General features: G+C 37.4%; 1 protein-coding gene across 1 annotated transcript in view; it reads left to right on the top strand.

The window, feature by feature from the left end:
- Positions 1–750: 750 nt before the first annotated feature.
- Positions 751–19,974, top strand: part of plrdgb (PITP-less RdgB-like protein) — a 123,943-nt gene continuing 104,719 nt past the window's right edge. Inside the window, exon 1 of the mRNA XM_022676138.2 lies at positions 751–1,394. Within this exon, the coding sequence (XP_022531859.2) occupies positions 1,370–1,394 (25 nt within the window). The 5' untranslated portion in view covers positions 751–1,369. The remainder of the gene's footprint in view (positions 1,395–19,974) is intronic.

Here is a 19,974-nt window from a genome sequence, read left to right on the forward strand (position 1 = left end):
GGCATTATTCAATTTTATGATTAATGGTAAAGTTGGTAAAGTCTGTGCATGTTCAGAGTTATTTGTAAGGGTGAACTGATCGATTATGTTGATTGTTCAGTCACTGTAAGAACACAAATCATTTTTATTCAAAAAGGCATTTACCATAAATTAGTGTAGTGCTTACTGGAGGTAATGCTACATGAGGTGACCAGAAAAAAACTAACATTTCTATAATGCAAGGCGACAATGTCAAGTTAACCAGCTGATTAATTTCAAATATGACTACTGCCTGTTAGATAGCTGTTAATGTTGAACTGGTCACCATCAATTATATCATCATATAGGTTTTGGCAGGATTCAAGGATTCAATAAGACTTTCTCATTTACATCACATGTGGTACATGAGGTGAAACTAAATTATAAACTCACGGCTCAGTTACACCCAGAAGCTTTTGTTAATAAAATCAAATAAAATAAGAATAAGATTTGAATCAAATATAATATGAAAGAAATATATAACAAGACAAATACACAAAATATAAAAATGAGAGTAGGGATGTAGCGAAGTAGCAACAACATTGAAACATGTGGAGCAATTTTCTAAATCCATTTTTCCACTTTTTGTTTTTTTTTATCTCTGCTCCTTACAATCATAATTTCAGGAAAAAATAAATAAAAAGGTATTTTATTTTCTGGTTTTTCAATTTTTGCATTTTGCAAGTTGGATTATACCATCAGATGTGTGTTACAAGATACAAATCTGAAAATTTTAAAAAGATTAAACTTTTCGTTTTTTTTTCTTGAAATTCTGTTTGCAAAAGGCTGAAATTAAAAACTTATTAATCTCAATAATTGAAACCCCATTTCTTCTTAATTTTGAATTTAGCTTGATACAGTCAGAAAACTGACCAGAACAAACCCATTTAGTCAAGACTCAAAAAATAGATCCATGGACTGCCTGTAGTCTGTTCGTAGTTTTTTTTTTGTCAAAACGATAATGGGAACCCCCTCCTGTGACGTCAGCGCACCGACTGAGGACGCCGATTGGTTGATGATAAATTAGCCTGAAGAGCAGAAGCCAATTGAATTGGTGGGAACGCGGAGGCTGGGCGGTGATTCGTCGAGGTTCCCTCGCTTACCTGAGCTCGAGGAAGCGGGTCGCGGGGCTTTATCGGTGGAGAGGGGCAGAGGTGCAGGGACACCTTCAGCAGAAGTCTACCTGCCGGAGTCTGGACTGCGCGTGCACACTCCGCCTCAGAAACGACACACACACACACACACACACACACATTCACACTCACTACACTCTACACTGCTGGCTACTTAAATACACACAGAAGCAGAAGAAGCAGCAGCAGAAGATACAGAAAGGAGAGAGAGAGACAGCATGGAGAAAGAAACGCGAGACAGAGGTAAGGAAGGGTCTCTGTTTGTCTGCCTGTCTGTTCACCTGGTTACCTGTCTGTTTCTCAGTAAGTCCGCATACCGATATTCAGAGCTGGAGGGGGGTGGAGGGTCGCTGGCTATAGCCTATAGTTTACCCTCCGTAATCCAGCTGCTGCTGCTGCTGCTGCTCGTGGCGGGAACAGCAGTGGTGGAGGGAGGGTGACGCACTGACATTTCGCCGGATTGAGACATGCCCGCGGCAGCGCGCGGCGAGCCCGTCCGCACGAGCTCACACCAAAACCACACGAGCTCAAACGCAGGTTTCGGACCCTCCCTCCCGTGATTCAGAGAGACCGTGTTCGCGCAGCTGCTGCAACAGACTCGCTCCTCAAAGTTCTCACGCCCTCCGCGCGGGACAGCGTTTCAACATTTCATTCACACGCTGTCAACAGAAAGAACCGGGTTATCTGAAGCCCGCACCCGCCCCTCAGTTCCGCTCTGTTCCTGCATGAAACTGAACGCTGACTGATTCAGTCCTCGCTCTAACTTTCCCTCAGTCTCTGGAGCTCCTCGGTTGAGGTTGTAACTGTTGATGATTCATGCTCTGCTACACGTCAGTAGACTAACATACTAACATATTCTACACACGCATGAAGAGCTGAGCAATAACTCAAAATATCTATCTCTCTATATATATACAGCTTTGAAAACATTAAGAAACCACTTCAGTTTCTGAATCAGTGTCTCTGATTTTGCTATTTAAAGGTATATATTTGAGTAAAACGAACATTGTTCTACAGACACCACTTCTTCCAAATTCCAAAAAAAAAAAAAAATATTGTAATTTAGAGCATTTATTTGCAAACAATGCAAAGAAAACAAGTTCAAAGTTTTAGGAGTTCAGAAATTAAATATTTGGTGGAATAACCCTGGTTTTTAATCACAGTTTTCATTCATCTCGCCATGTTCTCCTCCACCAGTCTTACACACTGCTTTTGGATAACTTTATGCTAAAAATTGGTGCAAAAATTCAAGCAGTTCAGCTTGGTTTGATGGCTTGTGATCATCCATCCTTTCTCTTGATTATATTCCAGAGGTTTTCAGTTTGGTGATCAAAGAAATCAAAGAAACTCGTCATTTTTAAGTTTAGTTTTTACCAGAGCTGTATATTTCGCAATATGTTTTTAAATACTATTTCTGTAAAGGTTATAGGATTCTATTTCAATATGCATTGTCAACAGCAGAGTTCTTAACCCTCTTTTACAGTATGACTTCTTTTTAGAGTTCAAATTGTATGTTGTCACTGTCCAATATAAAACAAGTACATCCATTTTTGTGCATTTTTTGTACGTAATTTGATTATTTGAACACGTAAACTGTCTCTTAAAATATAAATATGTCTTGATGAATATACCAATAGAAATACTCCAAAATGACTTGAAATAAACTCTTTTTACATTGACTTTCATTATAGGTTAAGAAGCTTTTATATCTCTTCTGTAAAGTTGCTGTTTTGGAGATATATATTTTCATAGGACAACAGTGATGTTCATTAATAAAACACAAAAAAAAAAAAAAAACCAACAAATAAGATTGGCAATAATGCTTTCTAAAAATGTTAGGATGATAATTAGATTAATTTACTCACTTAGTGTCATGGTTGAGTCTGCACTGAGGCACAAATATATTCCACATGTGGGTTACTAAATTTTTCTCATCACATTTTCCCATTTTCTCTGTTTTTGTTTTTGCATGAGCCATTTATTTTCAGTGAGTGTCAGTGACTGCTTGCAATACAAAGTGGGCGAATTTATTGATCCAGTCACTCAACTTTTTGAAAATAAACAATGATGCGTGGTTGCGATGATGAATCAGAAAGCAGGTTTGCACATGCCCTCTAAACTGCACTTGACTTTGGTTAATGAAGGTTTGTTCTTTATAGTTAAACATTTAAAATGCTCTTCGTAAAGCACATCACCAACCATCTCACATCACAGTCTCTCTTATAGCCAAAGAGCAGTAATACTTTTAATCTTCAGTTCTGTATATTAATCTTACTTTTACAAGATTATTTCTCTCCAAACTATTTGGGAATGGGTAAAATGTGCTACATTTTAATTAACCTGGATGAACAGACCAACAACATAAAGATGGGAAGCTTAATCTGTGCTGTGTATTAGGAACAATTTCCATGTGGACAGACAGTTTCGGCTTTTGTGATGCATCAAGTTTAACTAGGCATTATTCTCCACACATTTTGTAGAGAAAATACATAATTACCTGACGATGACAAGATCCCTTTGGGGGTTGTGACCCCAGGTTAATAAACCCTATTCTACAACATCTGTCACTGACTGATGTTTATTACTGGGTGTTTTACATTACATACATTTGTAGTTACTGATATTGTGGGGGTTACTGGCTGTTTACTTGTTTTTTTTTTCTGTTGTTTATATTGAGATCAGAATGACCAGTATATTACATTAATTGAAATGAAACTTATTGTGATACAGTGTAAACAGTATGGAGATATATTATCACATTTGTGTTATAATCATGTAATGACACATTTTTTAAACCTATCACTGGTAGCCTGTGTGTTGCATCCAAGTACTTCTGGGACTCTAAACAAAAGCAGGTATCATTAAAATAGACATTGGCTGCGTCCCAACTGTGCACTACATACTAATCCTATAGGGTATACACACTGTTCTTAATAGTGTGGGATTGGCAGGCTTGAATAGCCCCTCACTTTCTTTTTTGCAGTGCCTTGTGGGATATTAGTGTCCAGCATAACCACACTCAAAACCTAACACTTTTAAAGTATGTATCTTGGATTACATTCAACTTAGCTATACTACATACTCAAAAACAGTATGTATTAATTAGTAATTAGTATGCAATTAGTATGGGGGACCTTTATCAAAGAACCTTTTGAAGCACCTCCTTTTAAGAGTTTTTAATGTGACTCAAATGTAAAAACATTTAAGTCACATAAAAAAAAAATTGTATTGGAAGACACACATGGTAAAACACATTTGGACATATAGTGTTTTTTTGTATAGTGTGAATCTGTATTTTTTTGTAGTATTAATTATTGAAGTTGCTTTGTATGAACCTGATGCAACAATTTGTTTAGCTGAACAGATTAACAAACACAAACATGTGTTATTGTCTTGTGGTCGAGTGATGACTACACACTAAGAAAAGTAAGTACAGATTTGTACTTAAAAGAGAACAAAGCTTGTCGCTGGGGCTGTACCTTATATTGCGGTACAAAAAAGTACCTTTCAGTGAAAGTCCTTTTTTGTACCCATGTTTTTTATGCCAGTATAGATTATAAAGATTATAAACATTATCATCAACTAAATATGTGTTAAGAACTTCATGATGCAAAATTGTCTTAAAATTTATATTGTTTATTAGTACAGTGGTACAGAATACTGAATGTACCTTTTGGCTGGTGACTTTGTACTTCAGAGGGCACAAATCTGACCCTGTAAAGACCAATATTGTACCTTTGAGGGTACAATTATGAAGAGTGTACCTTTAAAGTAAACCTTAAAAATGACTCGTTTCGTACCTCTGTTTTTTAGAGTGTACAGTATGATGCATTCCCCTTCTGACTTTCTTGGTTCCTCTTTGTGTTTCTTATTCTTGCTTTTACAGTCTTGGCTTTACTCAATACACTGTAAAATGTTTTGTCAGACAACCTATAAATGTGATTCATGTTCAGGTTATAAGCAATGTCATTTTTAAAAGCTAAACACTTAATCAGATGAGTTACAGCAATATTGTATAACAGCTCAGATCACAGATGAGACCTCTCTCTGTTTTGGAACAGTTAGTACACAAGAGAACGAAATTTGAACAAAAATGCAAAAACTGAAGATCACCCAGAATTCAGTTGCCATAAAATTTTAAAGTGTATGTCATTTTATGCCATTTATGTTCCTATAATTCGCTTAAAGTTCAACCAAAATGATATACACTCATTGATCACTTTATAAATAACACCATACTAATAATAAAAAAGAAGCTCCTTTTTCTCTAGAAATGATCATTTTTAATGCCTTGGATTCTACTAGATTTTTGTAAACCATCATTTTAAACTCTTGTCCGTGTATACTCAGTCTGACTGCCTTAAGCATTTCCTTCTAGCTGACACTCTTCCATTCTGCCACATCCCAAAGGTGTAATATTGGATTCAGATCCGGGGACTGGAAACTCATTGGCACGTTAATGAAACCAGTTTAAGAGACTTTTGCGTTGTGATGTGGTTCATTATCAAGCTGGAAGATAGTCGTTAGAAGATAAGATAAGATATGAGATAGCACTTTATTACTCTCCAAGGGGAAATTGAAGTTCCAGAAGCTTGCAAGCTGTGCAGCGAATTCGGAAGGAAGATGGAGGGTTATAAGGATTACAATAACAATGAATGATTACAAATGTAATATGTTAGGGGCAAATTTGGTCATATTTATTGAGACACACGCAGAAATATTGTGTAAAAGCATGTGTTTTCCATGCAACTTGAATATTCATACAGTTCCTACAGATTTTGTGGTATAGGGTAGAGTGTCGCTAGAAAGCCTAATAGCACTGCACACATTTACAGTTCAGGGATATGTTTTTGTGATTTGGCTGGCTGTGGAATGCATAGTATCTGTGTCTTTAGGGCAAGCTCTTGAGATGACAGCAGTATGTGGATGAGCATTGTACTGTTGGATTAGCTCACCAGAGTATGCGTTTAGAAAAGGTTGGTTAGACTCCATGACTTCTCTTACTACTACAGTTGTAAGAAAAAGTATGTGAACCCTCGGGATTACTTGGATTTCTGCATAAATTGGTCCTTAAATGGGTTCTGATCTTCACCTTTAACAAGTCACAACAATACAAACACAAACACAGTCTACTTAAACTAATACCACACAAAAAAAAATATGTTTGCACATTTTTATTAAACACAGCATTACAACATTCACAGTGCAGGGTGGAAAAAGTATGTGAACCTTTGGATTTTATAACTGGTTGACCTCCCATGGACTCTATTCTTATTTAATGTTTTTCTTATTGTAGATTTGTCAACAAAAATGTTAGCATGTGCCAGAGATTTCTGTAAGTCTTTAGCTGACACTCTAGGATTCTTCCTCACCTCATTGATCATTTTGCGCTGTGCTCTTGCAGTCATCTTTACAGGACAACCACGCCTATGGAGAGTAGCAATAGTGCTGAACTTAAGAATAGCAACTCAAAACGTGTGTGTTTTTTGTAGGGCAGGGCAGCTTTAACCAACACATCCAATCTCATCACATCCTGGCTTCAATTGGCTCTTAGAAAAGTCCTTAGCCTAGGGGTTCACTTACTTTTTCCCCCCTCACTGTAAATGTTAACGTGTTGTGTTCGATAAAACATATATATTTTTTGTGTGGTATTAGTTTAAACAGTGTTTGTCTATTGTTGTGACTTAGATGAAGATCAGAACACATTTAATGACCAATCTATGCAGAAATATAAGTAATCCCAAAGGGTTCACATACTTTTTCTTGCAACTGTGTGTATATACAAGTATATATTACACTTTATATAAGGAGTTGTACACTCTGGTGGCTGCAGGCAGATATGTGTAAATTAATTGTCATGAAAGGGTGCACATCAGTCAGCCACATTATTGAAACAGTCTAGGGCATTCAGTAGATTTAGTAGTGATTAGTATTATTAAGCTAATGTGTCTTTACACCTCTTTTATGAGCCTGGACGGTTAAAACAAGGCAGCATAAGTCAATGGCTTCATGGTGTTGGAATCAAATTCTGATGCTATTATCTTGCCAGTTCTATTGAGCCATCCTTCTTAAAGTTTGACATGCTCTGACATGCATTCCCTTTCTGTCAACTCAAACCAGTCTGGTCATTCTCTATTAACCTCTGTCATCAACAAGGCATTTCCATCCGCAGTACTGCTGCTCACTGGATGTACATAACACCAGTCTTACCCACACTCTGTAGGCTCAATGTGCTTTCTTTGAAGCTCTAGAACTACGTACCCAGCCCATTTTATACACACTAGGGATGCAATGTTAACACCTTTTACCCTTTCAATACAGATACAGAGGACAGATATTTTTAAGTTGCTGCCAATATTCATACCGATTCCAACTTTGACTTAACTACTCGAGAGGATCCTGATATTTATAACGTCCATTTTTTTATAGGTTAACTTTGCTAGTAACAAGGCAGTGTTATATATCAGAATTTAGATATGATAACATATAATAAGCTTGAAAGAACAGCATTTACTTTTTTCAGAGTTCTGAAAAACATAAAAATAGCCATAATACAGTAACACATATAAGTAGGAAAATATAATATAATCCCACACCATGGACACACTGCTAAATTCAGTCAAGTGTCATCCAGTGGTGCATCAGTAACTGCTTCATGGTATTGTTGCACACTATTGCCAATAGCAGTACAGCAATTTCTACAATCATGCCGCACACAAAATCATTGAGATCAATTCCTTTCTCCAACTTTTTCAAGTGCTTTTAACTTAACATTTTAAACACTGCACTGCAGAAAATCCAGTTAACCAGGACTAATTATGCAGTCTATGTAATCAAAACACCCCGTTGTTCATGCTGATGAAATTAACAATATGCTCTGAATTTGCTATGCTCAAAGGCTCAGCTCAGGCTGAGAGAGACCTTTCCCCCAGGCCATGAAGAATCTATATGGGCCAGCAACGTGACTTTTCACTACAATCTGGGTCAGATCGGAGTTTTCCCCTGCCTGTTGGGGAACAGAGTGTGTTGTACTTGTCTTGTTCACAGCTAAAATATCCAGCCTGGTCTCCAAAGGAATCTGTACATACAGTATGTGACTATCATATATACTGTATAGTTGTGCTAATGTACAAATTACTGATGCAACCCAGACAAACAAAACTTAAACACTTAAAGAAGAGACAGTTACAGAGTACGGTAACCAGTGAAATAGTATTACCTGAACCAAGCTCTAAACATAAACTTAACCTAACATTAACCAAAACTTAACCAACACCTCATCCTCAATGTAAACTTAACCTACACCTCAGCCTAAACATAAACTTAACCTACACTACAGCTTAAACTTAACCTACACTGCTACCTAAACCTAAACTTAACCTACACTACAGCTTAAACTTAACCTACACTGCTACCTAAACCTAAACTAAACATACACCTCAACATTAACCAAACCTACGCCTCAAACTCAACCTCGACGTAAACTTAACCTACACCTCAGCCCAAACCTAAATTTAACCAACACTTCAACCTCAACCTAACCTACACTGCAACCTAAACTTAACCTACACCTAAAACTTAACGTAAATTGAACCTCTATCTTAGCCTAAACGTAAACTTAGGGTGTACTCACACTAGGCAATCCGAACCGTGCCCGGGCACGGTTACCTCCCAAAGCACGGTTCGTTTGGCTAGTGTGATCGCTCCGAACCGTGCCCGGGCACGGTACGCTGAACCGTGCCCGGGCCCGCTTGAAGAGGTGGGCCCGAGCACGGTTCACTTGGACCCGGGCACGGTACAGATGCAGTGTGAGCGCAAACCGGGCACGGATCAAGATGACGTCAGTGATGCGACGCTACTGTAAACGGAGGACGTTTTATACACAATTCTGCATATAATATTTTTGAAAAGGGTTCTAAAGAGCACCATAATGGTTAGTGTTACCCATAATAAATTAGGACTACTATCTACAAGTCCTAAACAACAAACACATTTTATTATTACTTGAGTTTTATGTTTCGCTCCTTTGGTCACTATTTATGTATATAGCAAGTACGTCTCTTACCTTACTGATGAACGTGAATTGTAGTCCGCGAGTAAAGCTGCAAATTTCTCCCTGGACGTCTGCTGCTTGTGTAAAAACCTTCTTACACGTGCAGCACGATTAGCAGTAAATCGCTGTGTTGCACAATCAATGAATCTCTGGTTCAGTTGCGTATTTGCACGCCCAAAACGACTCCAGAGAAACAAAAACAACAGTACAATCCTGAACTCCATTGTTTTGCGCGCGCATACTGTTCTTCAAAACAAAAGTCACCTGTTGACGAAAGCGTGCTCGGGCACGGATCGTTTAGCGCAGTGTGAGTGCAGGCCTGCGGGGGAGTGGGGAGGGGGCCGAACCGTGCTCCGGCACGATTCAACCAAAACGGGCCTAGTGTGAGTACACCCTTAACCTACACTGCAACCAAAATCGAACAATCCTCAATCGACCTCATCCTCAATGTAAACTTAACCTAAACCTCAAACTCAACTTAACCTCCACCCCAACCTAAACCCAAACTTAACCTACTCTGCAATATAAACTTAACCTACACTTCAACCTCAACCTATATTTAACCTACATCTCAGTCTAAACCTAAACACAACCGACACCTCAACCTAAACCTTAACTTAACCTACACCTCAACCTTAACTTAACCTACACCTCAACATAAACTTAACCTCCACCCCAACCTAAACCCAAACTTAACCTACTCTGCAATATAAACTTAACCTACACTTCAACCTCAACATATATTTAACCTACATCTCAGTCTAAACCTAAACACAACCGACACCTCAACCTAAACCTTAACTTAACCTACACCTCAACCTTAACTTAACCTACACCTCAACATAAACTTAACCTACACCTCAACCTAAACCTTAACTTAACCTACACTGCAAACCTAAATTTATCCAACTCCTTATCCTCAATGTAAACTTAACCTAAACCTAACCTTAATCTACACATCATCCTCAACATTAACTTAATCTAAACCTTAGGCTAAACCTAAACATACCCTACACCTCATCCTTAACTTAATCTACACCTCAAACTAAAGCTAAGCTTAATCTACACCTTAAATGAACTGCCTAACATTCCCGAACCCTCACATAGCAAATGTTGACTAACTTTAATTTCCATATTTATTTTTAATTTTTTGATATGTGTTTGAAGATTAAAGTCATAAATTATTGTAGTATATCCTGTAGTTTCAGGTATGTTAGACGGAGATAAGGCTGAAAAAGTGCTGGGTTATTCCTTTTAATCTGAACAAGCCTTCATCAAAGAATGGAAGCACTTCGACCTGATTTATATTTGATTCATCCGAGCTCCTTATATGTCCTTATATGGCGCAGCACAACCACTTCAGGTATGGACATCGGTTATGTTTTGTTTGACAGTTGCAGCTCCTACTGATTAAAGGTCCACTTGTATCCAAAAGAACATTTTGTTACCAAATGTGGAGACTAGCGTAGAGTCTGAATAGCACCATGTGCGTATCTGATTATCTCTGATGCCGCTTATTTCAGCCTTATCTGGCATATCTCATTTAGAACATCAAATAGCCACGTCCTGTCAGATGTGTTTGAATGGCCTTAATTAAACTGAGTGACTCGTTTCACTCAAGCCCACTCAGAACATGTGTGATCAGGCGTGATAACAGATACAAAGGCTCTGTTATGTTTTGTGTATGATGCTGCTCATCATGGGCTCGAGGACAGCTGATCACAGGACAGCTGTGGCAACTGCAGCTTTTGTTTTGTTTCGGGAGGCAGGAACTGTTATGACTGTCTCTTATGGAAACAAATGGTTTGATGACATGGACTGAAAATTTCCTTACAGAACAATATCTACTTAGTGACAGCAAGCATGTAAAAATTTCAAATTTCAAAACACTGGAGAAAATTTTCTGCCCTGCCCCCTCCTTTCTAGATGTGAAGCTAACATGGGTAAACAGGTTGGGGAAACTGAACCTACATGAGACAATAATATACAACAGACGCAAAAAAAAAAGTTTTTAATGTATATTTATGCCATTCTAGTTACTGTCAAGGTCGTAAACAGCTGTGGCCTGTCTGTTCCCCTGTTGTGACTGATAGCAGTTTAGGTTATAATACTATTCTGAATCACTTTACCTTTTATCTCCAATACTCCAATATCTCACAGTCTACTGAATTTGAATGTGAGCTCTAAAATCTTGAAATGATTTATTCCTACTAGTGCTTGTGATAATTTTAGCAGAAAATTAGCCAGCTCGGAATCTGTCTTGTAGTCCTTCTAGGTTCTAAGCTGTCTCCATTTATCAAACGCATTACCAATATTTAATCACATTTTACTCTTTCTCTGGTCATGGAGCTTTATAAAAGCTTAAGCTGCGGCATGCTGGATGGTCTATTGTAGATACTTGGATGGTCTATTGTAGATGCCTCATTGATGCTCAATCGACATTCAACTCACATTCAACTGCATGTGCACTAAATGCAAATGAACTCTAAGGTGAAAGGAAATGATTTTTTTTATTGAAGGTAACCCTACACTTAAGTCTTACCTAAATTTTAATCTTACCATTTTAAGTTTAGGATTTAATTTAAGGTTTAATATAAGGTTAAGGTTATGGTAAGGTTTTAGGATTGATTTATGGTTACGTTTAGGCTTAGAGTTAGAGTTAAAAGTAGGGTTAATTTCTGTAGAGAATTAGTTACATTCAGCTTAGGGTTAAGATGCATTTAGTAGACATGCTGTTGAATTGTATGTTAGCATGTATAAGGTATCTATAATAGACCATTCATATAAAGTGATATGGCATACTGTGTTTGCCTGTTATTGTGTTCCATACTCAGGGTAAGGAAATAGATCTGGGGAATGGGCATTGGGCAGAAATGGAGGTTAAACACAATCAGATTTACACTCTGTAATGGACAATTTACAAAAGAACATACTGACTGAAGGATTGCTTGAACATTTTTCTTAATATTTGATAACACAATGTGATTTTATGAATTAGTAGATAATACACATATTAGTATTTTAAGACCCCAGAGATTAAATCATGCACTTCTGATATGCTGAAAAACTTTTTTTGCACAGGTGAGTCCAGAGTCTACCTGAGTCATTGAGCCTAAGGCAGGAATTCTATTCATATTGTGTGATTCAAATATGGAAATTTTATTTTTTTTGTTAATGTGAAACACAATGGAGACTTGCTGTGGCATGATGGTGCGCACACACACATTCATTTTTTCTCTCATCCATGTTCTCTCTCTCTCTCTCTCATTTTTTGGTGCGAAGTCATACTGTGAGCTTCACACTCTTAACAAGTATCTTCTCACCATTAAAGTGTTAAAAGCTTGTGCTACCATCTAAAAGGCCATTCAGTGCAGCAGTGTTTGTAACAACTGAAAAGCTTGGAGGCAACACCACTCTCTCTCTCTCTCTCTCTCTCTCTCTCTCTCTCTCTCTGTCTGTCCCTCACTCCCTTGATTGCCTTCAGTTCTCTCTCAGTGTGAAAGATCTTGTAAAAGACAGGCGTGATTACCTCAAGATTGTTGTGCGTGTTCATGAATGAAAAGTGAAGTGCTCTGAAGGTAAAAATGTGTACATAGGACAGTGTATGTGTGTGTGTGTGTTATGTAGGTATAAAAGCATATAGGACAGTATGTGTCCTGTATCTTCCATACACAAATGTCAGTGAGCAGAAACACTGTGAATCACAGTGTGACACAGTGAGCACACATCCCTGGAGTGGTGAGCAGTCATCGTTGTGCTGCGAGGAGCACTGTGGGTAGCAGTGAGGGTTAAGGGCCTTTGTGGCAGCTTTTCAAACTTGGGTATCAAACCTACAACCTTGTTATTGATAGGCCGATGCTCTAACTCCTAAGCCACCACTGCTCACAATGTCCAAAGAGCTGCTAGGTCTTTGAGAGCCATTGTATAGTGCAGCAATAGAAGCATTTTTACACCTTCTTGTGTCTAAACAGACCACACCTGTAATGATTACGGGTGTCACGATTCTCTAAATCCTCGATTCGATTTTATTTCTGATTTTAGAGTCACAATTCGATTCGATTCTCAATTTTCTTTTTTCTTTTTTTTTTACAGCAGAGAGGCCTATGCCAGTTTTAGTTTAGTCTATTGTCAGTCATTGGTTTGATTCTTCAAATTTACAATATCTTATTTCAAAAGGTGGGCTTGATTTAAGTGATGCGAAGTGATACAAGTGATCTGTAATACACCACATTAGGCACTAATGGTCAAATTTAAATAATTAAATTAACATATATATGTAATGTCATCTAGTGGCTTTTTTGGTAGCAGCAGTGTGCACTATTAAAACAGCAATGTGCAACATAAAATAAATAATAAAAAAATACAGGAACAGTCACGTACAAAATAATAGAAAAATTAGAGCTTTAACAAACTGAACTCTATCCTACTATAACTGTTAAACATAAAAAATAAGACTCGGTCCCTGAGAATGACAAGTTTTTTTCTTTAACAAATATATATTATTAACTTTATCTGAGATAGAAGATGCTCCTTAAGGTACCAAAACTATTAACATATTTGAGGCTAGACAAAACAACTGTTATTTTTATATTTTCAAGTTTTTCTTTAAGAAGAGGAGAATGTCCAAATTCTCTGGAGAAAGGGCTGCTCTTTCAGCAGTCACAATGTCCGCGGCGTGTGCTGTGCTATTTGCATAGCGTGCTACGCCATTTGCGTAGCTTAGATGGAGGGACCGTCGATGTCGATCATCTTTTTGACTTCGATGCTCAAGACCATGACATAATTTCGATCGATTACGATAAAATATCGTAATCGTGACACCCCTAGTAATGATGTACACATCTACCTGGGACATAACTGCATGAGCACAGGGTGGGATATTTTTTGTGAATCAGTTTACAGTATATAATGTAAAATAATGATATATAGGAAAGTATGTTCTAAATGCATATATGGAAGTGTTTTTTGAATGTATAAAGGTTTGTAAGAAAGTGTTGTTTGGATAAATGTGTAACAACCTAACACATTATAAATGAAATCCACCCTACAAATAATTTTGTGCTGTATGCTAGTGGTGCATAGATTTGAATAATGGATTTCTGTGCACTGGGGTGAGATGTAACAGGGATGCCTCGAGCAGTTCACTTTCTAATCAGTTTGTGAAGCATGCAGAGGTGTTGTGCTATACTTTGGCGGTCACCTTTGTCTAATGCAGATTCCAGACATCGAGAATTCTCCTGTTTCAATCATTCTGATGACTTTAGTGCCAGAACAACACACACAGGAGACCAGGATGACAAAAAAGAGAGAGAAAACAATTTAATAGCTTGGACACACCTTACACCTCTTCTCATTCAATATATTTTTTTTCTTTTTATATATTTTTTTAATTTTTAATTAAATATTGAAGAAATTAAAGCTATACAAGATCTGCACATTCTTGGTATTTTAATCCCAGTGTCTTCATGAGGTAAAATCACCTGGAATAGTTTTCTCAGCATCTTGAATAAGTTCCTGGAGGTGCTGAACAATAGTTGCTGCTTTTCCTTCACGCTGTGAAGCTCCAGCTCTTCCCAAAATCAGCATCTCAGTTAATCATGTCAGAAACACTTTTTCAGGGTTTACTATGTAATTCCATATGTGTCCCTTAAAAGTTTTCACGTCTTTAAAGGTCTCATTCCATCGTTTTTTCATTTTTTTTTAATGTCCATTTGTGGTCTCTAGTATAAATGAATGACATGTGAGACGTTTTTTTGTAAAAAAAAAAAAAAGTGCTCAGCTGTTCCTATTTAGCCCTGCTTTAGTTCACTGAATTAGTGGTCTCTGAAGAAAGACGGGATTTGGGCTCTTGCTAATGAATATTCATACATGTGCCTCTCAACATCGTCAAACCTTGCTTCCCTAGTGTATAATTAAGGTCTTGGTAAAACGTGGAATCAACTGGAGATACGATTTAAACCTATAGCTACTTACACAAGATAACTAACACTAACTAGCTGTAAACAGATCTGTAAGCTACACATTAGCTATAGCTACCGGGATACAATCTCTTCAGCTCTAGTTAAGGTGTTCAATGCTGCCTGCGGGCGGTCCTGAGCCGAGATGGGCAAGGCCATAAAGTCACTGGTTTACGTAGACACCCTAAAGTCTCTCTGATCAACTCATATTTCTGAGGATTTTCTTTTACTAGCTACTGCAGACAGTGGAGTTGCATATGCAGCATGCATTTGCAACTCAGAGAGATTAGTATTAGTATTTCACAAAGAACAAAAAAAGTGGATTTTAGCACAAGGAGACCTTTAATATTAATATTAATGTAGAAAATAATGTACAAATATGTCATAACCCTCATATTTTATTATTTTTTCTTTTTTACAATACAAATGACAACTATTCTAAAGGGACTACTAGAAAAGGTCCAAAGTTACCTCAAATTAATTTACTTACACTACATTTAATGAAACTCTTCTCTCATAGGACTGATATTTGAGGTTGGGAGATATGTTTTGTTACGACAGTGGTACTCATACTGTAAATGTACCTTGTAGTATCGGGTGTATCTGGGGTTTGTTTTTCAGGCCTGTAGTGCATCTCATTCCTGCTTGTTTTTTTTTAATGCTACCATCTCTTCTTCAGTAAGTGAAATGCAGGCTCAGTGGGCTTTAGGCTGTGTGGTTGAGATGGTAAGAGCATTCCTCTTTAGGCTGTGAAAATGTGTTGCATTAGTAGTAGTGTTGTTCAGTGCTGTTTTCTTGCTGCAAGGCAAAACAAGTACCGGTAGTGTGTTTTGTGGTGTGTTTTTATGGTTGTATTTAATCAGTTCAGGCATAACTGGCAGCATTATTGTTATTAGTATTATAATGGCTGTAAGATAAATTATTTCTTATTGGTATAACAATGAGTTTTCAATAACACATGTTGAAAAATGTGTAAAAACATCATGAACAACTTAGATTGTAACCTCAACTGTATACTGTACTGTATATACTGTATATAAGTATATATAGTATATTGGTACTGTATATAAGCCCCTATGGGCTTTCTCACTTTCCCTGCACATGTTTTTGTTTCTTACTTATGTTATACGCATCCCTGTTTGCTTCCTTCTTTCACATATGTGTGCAAAAAAAACAACTCAGATTGTAACCTGTGCGCAGCAATAGAGTGAACTCTACATACTGCAAACTGTCCTCATGTGACATAATTATGCTGGAGGTAGAGTGATCACACATGTCAAACTACTTCTTAACCTGTGAAAATTAGTGCAGCCAAGCCCAGAGACAATTTATTAATTGATGTTTTTGTAATATTTACTCTTTCTGGCCTTAGCAATATGTTAAGGATCATGTCATGATTTTTTTTGCTGTAGGCTGAATCAGGGTCTAATGAGACTGGAGTGATTTACTGGAAATTGAAGTCGATAAGATTTTTATTGTGCTACTGCCTTTAGCAGTTACTGTTAGGGATGCACCAATGTGCTTTTTATTTATAACTTACATAGAGACTAGATACACTTATATAACTTAAAATCTAAATAAAATAACATTAAATTAGCTTAATTCAATTCATTTTAAAGTAGCACGGCCAGTGTCAGCCAATTGCAGTAGCATGGCCAGCATTGCTTGATCCTTTTCCAGCATTCAATAAATACGTTATCAAATATCAGTTTGAAATGTTGCCTAAATTGGTGAAACAATATGAAACAAAGCGAAAAAATTATTGACCGATACAATATAATCCTGATATTATTGTGCCTCACTAGTTACTATACATCAATGTGGATAAGTGCCCTAGTACCTGTGGTAGCCATACATGCCCAAGACATTACACCCCACCACCATGTATTACACATGCGCTAGTGGTGGTGGTCTTGCCATCACTTTGATCCGATACTGATCAAATCTGCAGAACAAATACACCTACAACCACCCTGAAGGCTGTTTTTGATCTGATGGACACATAATTAAGGGCTTTTCAAGGTTTCTGGATTTTTATGTCATCATCATACCAATCACTTTGCACTTAATGAGCTCACCAGTGCATTTTTTGTTCTTAATGATATTCCACACAGTTGATTTTGGTGGCTACAAAGTTTAACTGTCATCTCTAATGTTTTTATCCTAATTTTCTGCCTCATAATAGGTTGTCTTGAATTCCATTATCACAGCTATTGCCCTTTCTTTGAACAATGGCAACTACAGACTCCAAAGGTGTTTGAAAGCTTAGAAGGGAGCCTAGGTAACTTGTGTCTGCACTAATGCAGCAATGGTAACCTAAGTGATCATAAACACCTGTGAAACCAAATGTGTCAAACATTACGGCACCCTATAATGAGATGAGCTTTGCAAAAAAGTGTTTAGTGTGCGTCATTTTACTGTTGTATTGTTGTAAACGCTAATAACCCTTGAAGAACAGATGGAAACAGTTAGATTAGCCAGTTTAAATGATGATCATTACGATTCTGCATTACGATTCTTTTACTGGCACACATCTACCTGCTACTGCTGTTGGCAGTCATGTCTTTGCATGTAATAAAGATAACTGAGCAAATTCCATTGATAGCTACACATGCCAGCTTCTACATGATTTCAGTCACCCTTTCCTCATTCCTTACCTCTTACAAATTTGTTCCAGATGTCTACAGACTCAGTACTGATATTTAAACTGTAATCTGATCATACATGTTTTCTCTCTGTAATTGAATTTAACTGCTCTAGACCAGGGGTATCAAATTTGCAGCCTTAGTTTCTTCTGAGTTCTGTGGCTTATTAAAAGAAATCCAACCTTCATATACCAGCCCACGGAAACTATAATATATCACAGCTTATTTTGGTTCGTTTGTGCTACCTTACACTATTGATTTGTTGTTACCACCTGCTGGATATTAAATATTGGATTTTTTTAATGAGCGTACTTTATGATTTATTTTAACATTGTATTATTTTTAGATGGTCAATTGCTGGTTGGTCATATGAGGACAAGTGAAGCTACACATCATACTGTAACTAGCTAGCAAAGGCAAGATATTGCTCTGTTCATATTAAGGATTCACTGAAATTAATATATATGTCTGTCAGGAAGTGCAGGCAGGAAGACGTGGAGGCGGACGCATACGCAGGTAAAGGAAAATATTTAATAAATAAGTAACAAATAAACAAAGAAACGAGTAAACATGTAACAAAGAAATAAACCAAAACGAACGATGAGTTAACGAAAACATAAAACAGGGAGGCTAAACAAAGAAACAAACGAGTAACTGAAACAAGACTAAAATAACTAAACAGAACAAGGATAACAAAGGAAATATACAAAATACTAACAAACAAGGAACTAAAACAAGACAGGATAAACTAAACTGGGCAAGGGAGTAAACAAGGAAAATAAACAAGGAACTAGAAGCAAAACGAGATAAACACTGAACTAGGAAACGGGCTATGAAAAACAGAGAAACGCCGAGAGACAAAACGACAGGAGTTTGTGCAAAGACCGACAAGGCCAAAGTGACAGAGGGGGACTATATAACACACAAATTGACACAGGTGGAAAAGTACTGGGACAGAACACAGGGGCACAGGTCACGTGGGACACACACAGGCACGAGGACAGACAGGAAACAGGGCCAGGACGTGACAATGTCTTCTTCATAACTAAAAGTGGATTGCTCTTAAAAGATATGGAATTGCATTGTTTATATGATATCATGCCATAAAACCGACTTGAAAATGGAGTAAGATTATTTATCATAATTATTTCTGGGACCAAACAAAAATGTTGACACTTTTTTCACCATTGCATCGAGTTAAATTGCCTAAATATAATATTTTTGTATCTTACTTCTTAAATAAAAAAGCAAATACATCAGTACAGTTTTTACAAGTTCAAATTGAAATTGAAGCAGAAATACAAACAAATCGCCATATTGATAGTCATTTTCAGATGAATATTTTTGGTTGTGTCGTTCGTAATTTGACGACTCTTGGCCTCCCTTAAAGGGAAGCCTTGGGCTAGCTTAAAATAGACTCTTAAAACTTATCTAGTCATGCATCGATGTAAAGTTCTAAATTCAAAAGAAAGAAGATAAAAACAGACGAGTGCCTCGAGTTTTAAAGAAAGGAGAAGTCGGGTCATTCTGAAGTTCTAAGTTGATCTTTTTATTGTTCTTTCAGTCAGGAAGCTCCGATCTTCTGAAAACACAGAGGAATACACACTTTTATACAGTATTTGGGTGAACAAAGGTGGGGGCTTTTAGTTCCACCTTTCCTTCTCCTGCCCAGCGTTCCCGTGGGAGCTTGGGCCTCTTGAGACACCTGGTATGATAAGCATATTTCTTATCTGTCTCCCCCTCAGTTCACAGCAGCCTGGTACAGACTGGGCCTTACTGAGGAAGAGCAGACAGAGTTTTAACTGAACTCAATAAACTCGTTCATATATGGCCAAATTGTACTAATATATGGGTATTATAACATATATTGATCCCTAATATCTTAATTAGGGCCCCACAGTTGCCAGATATTCACTGCATCTCTAGGTTACATGCAGTCATAAATACATTCATTAGTTTACATCTCTTATATTATGTGAGGGTTGGTAGTGCAGTATGGTGCATTTTGATGCATTCACACCTGCAGTAAGTGTGGTTCTGGGTGTGGTCTGTACCTTTGGGTGCTTGCCTACTGTTAGTGCTGGGATTCATACTTTTCAATCTTTGGCTTGCTGCTGATATAAAGCCAGGAACCCAAAGGCCCAGTCTCATTTATGCAGCTCTCGCTC

Source organism: Astyanax mexicanus, chromosome 17 (genome assembly GCF_023375975.1).
Source record: "Astyanax mexicanus isolate ESR-SI-001 chromosome 17, AstMex3_surface, whole genome shotgun sequence".
NCBI lineage: Eukaryota > Metazoa > Chordata > Actinopteri > Characiformes > Acestrorhamphidae > Astyanax > Astyanax mexicanus.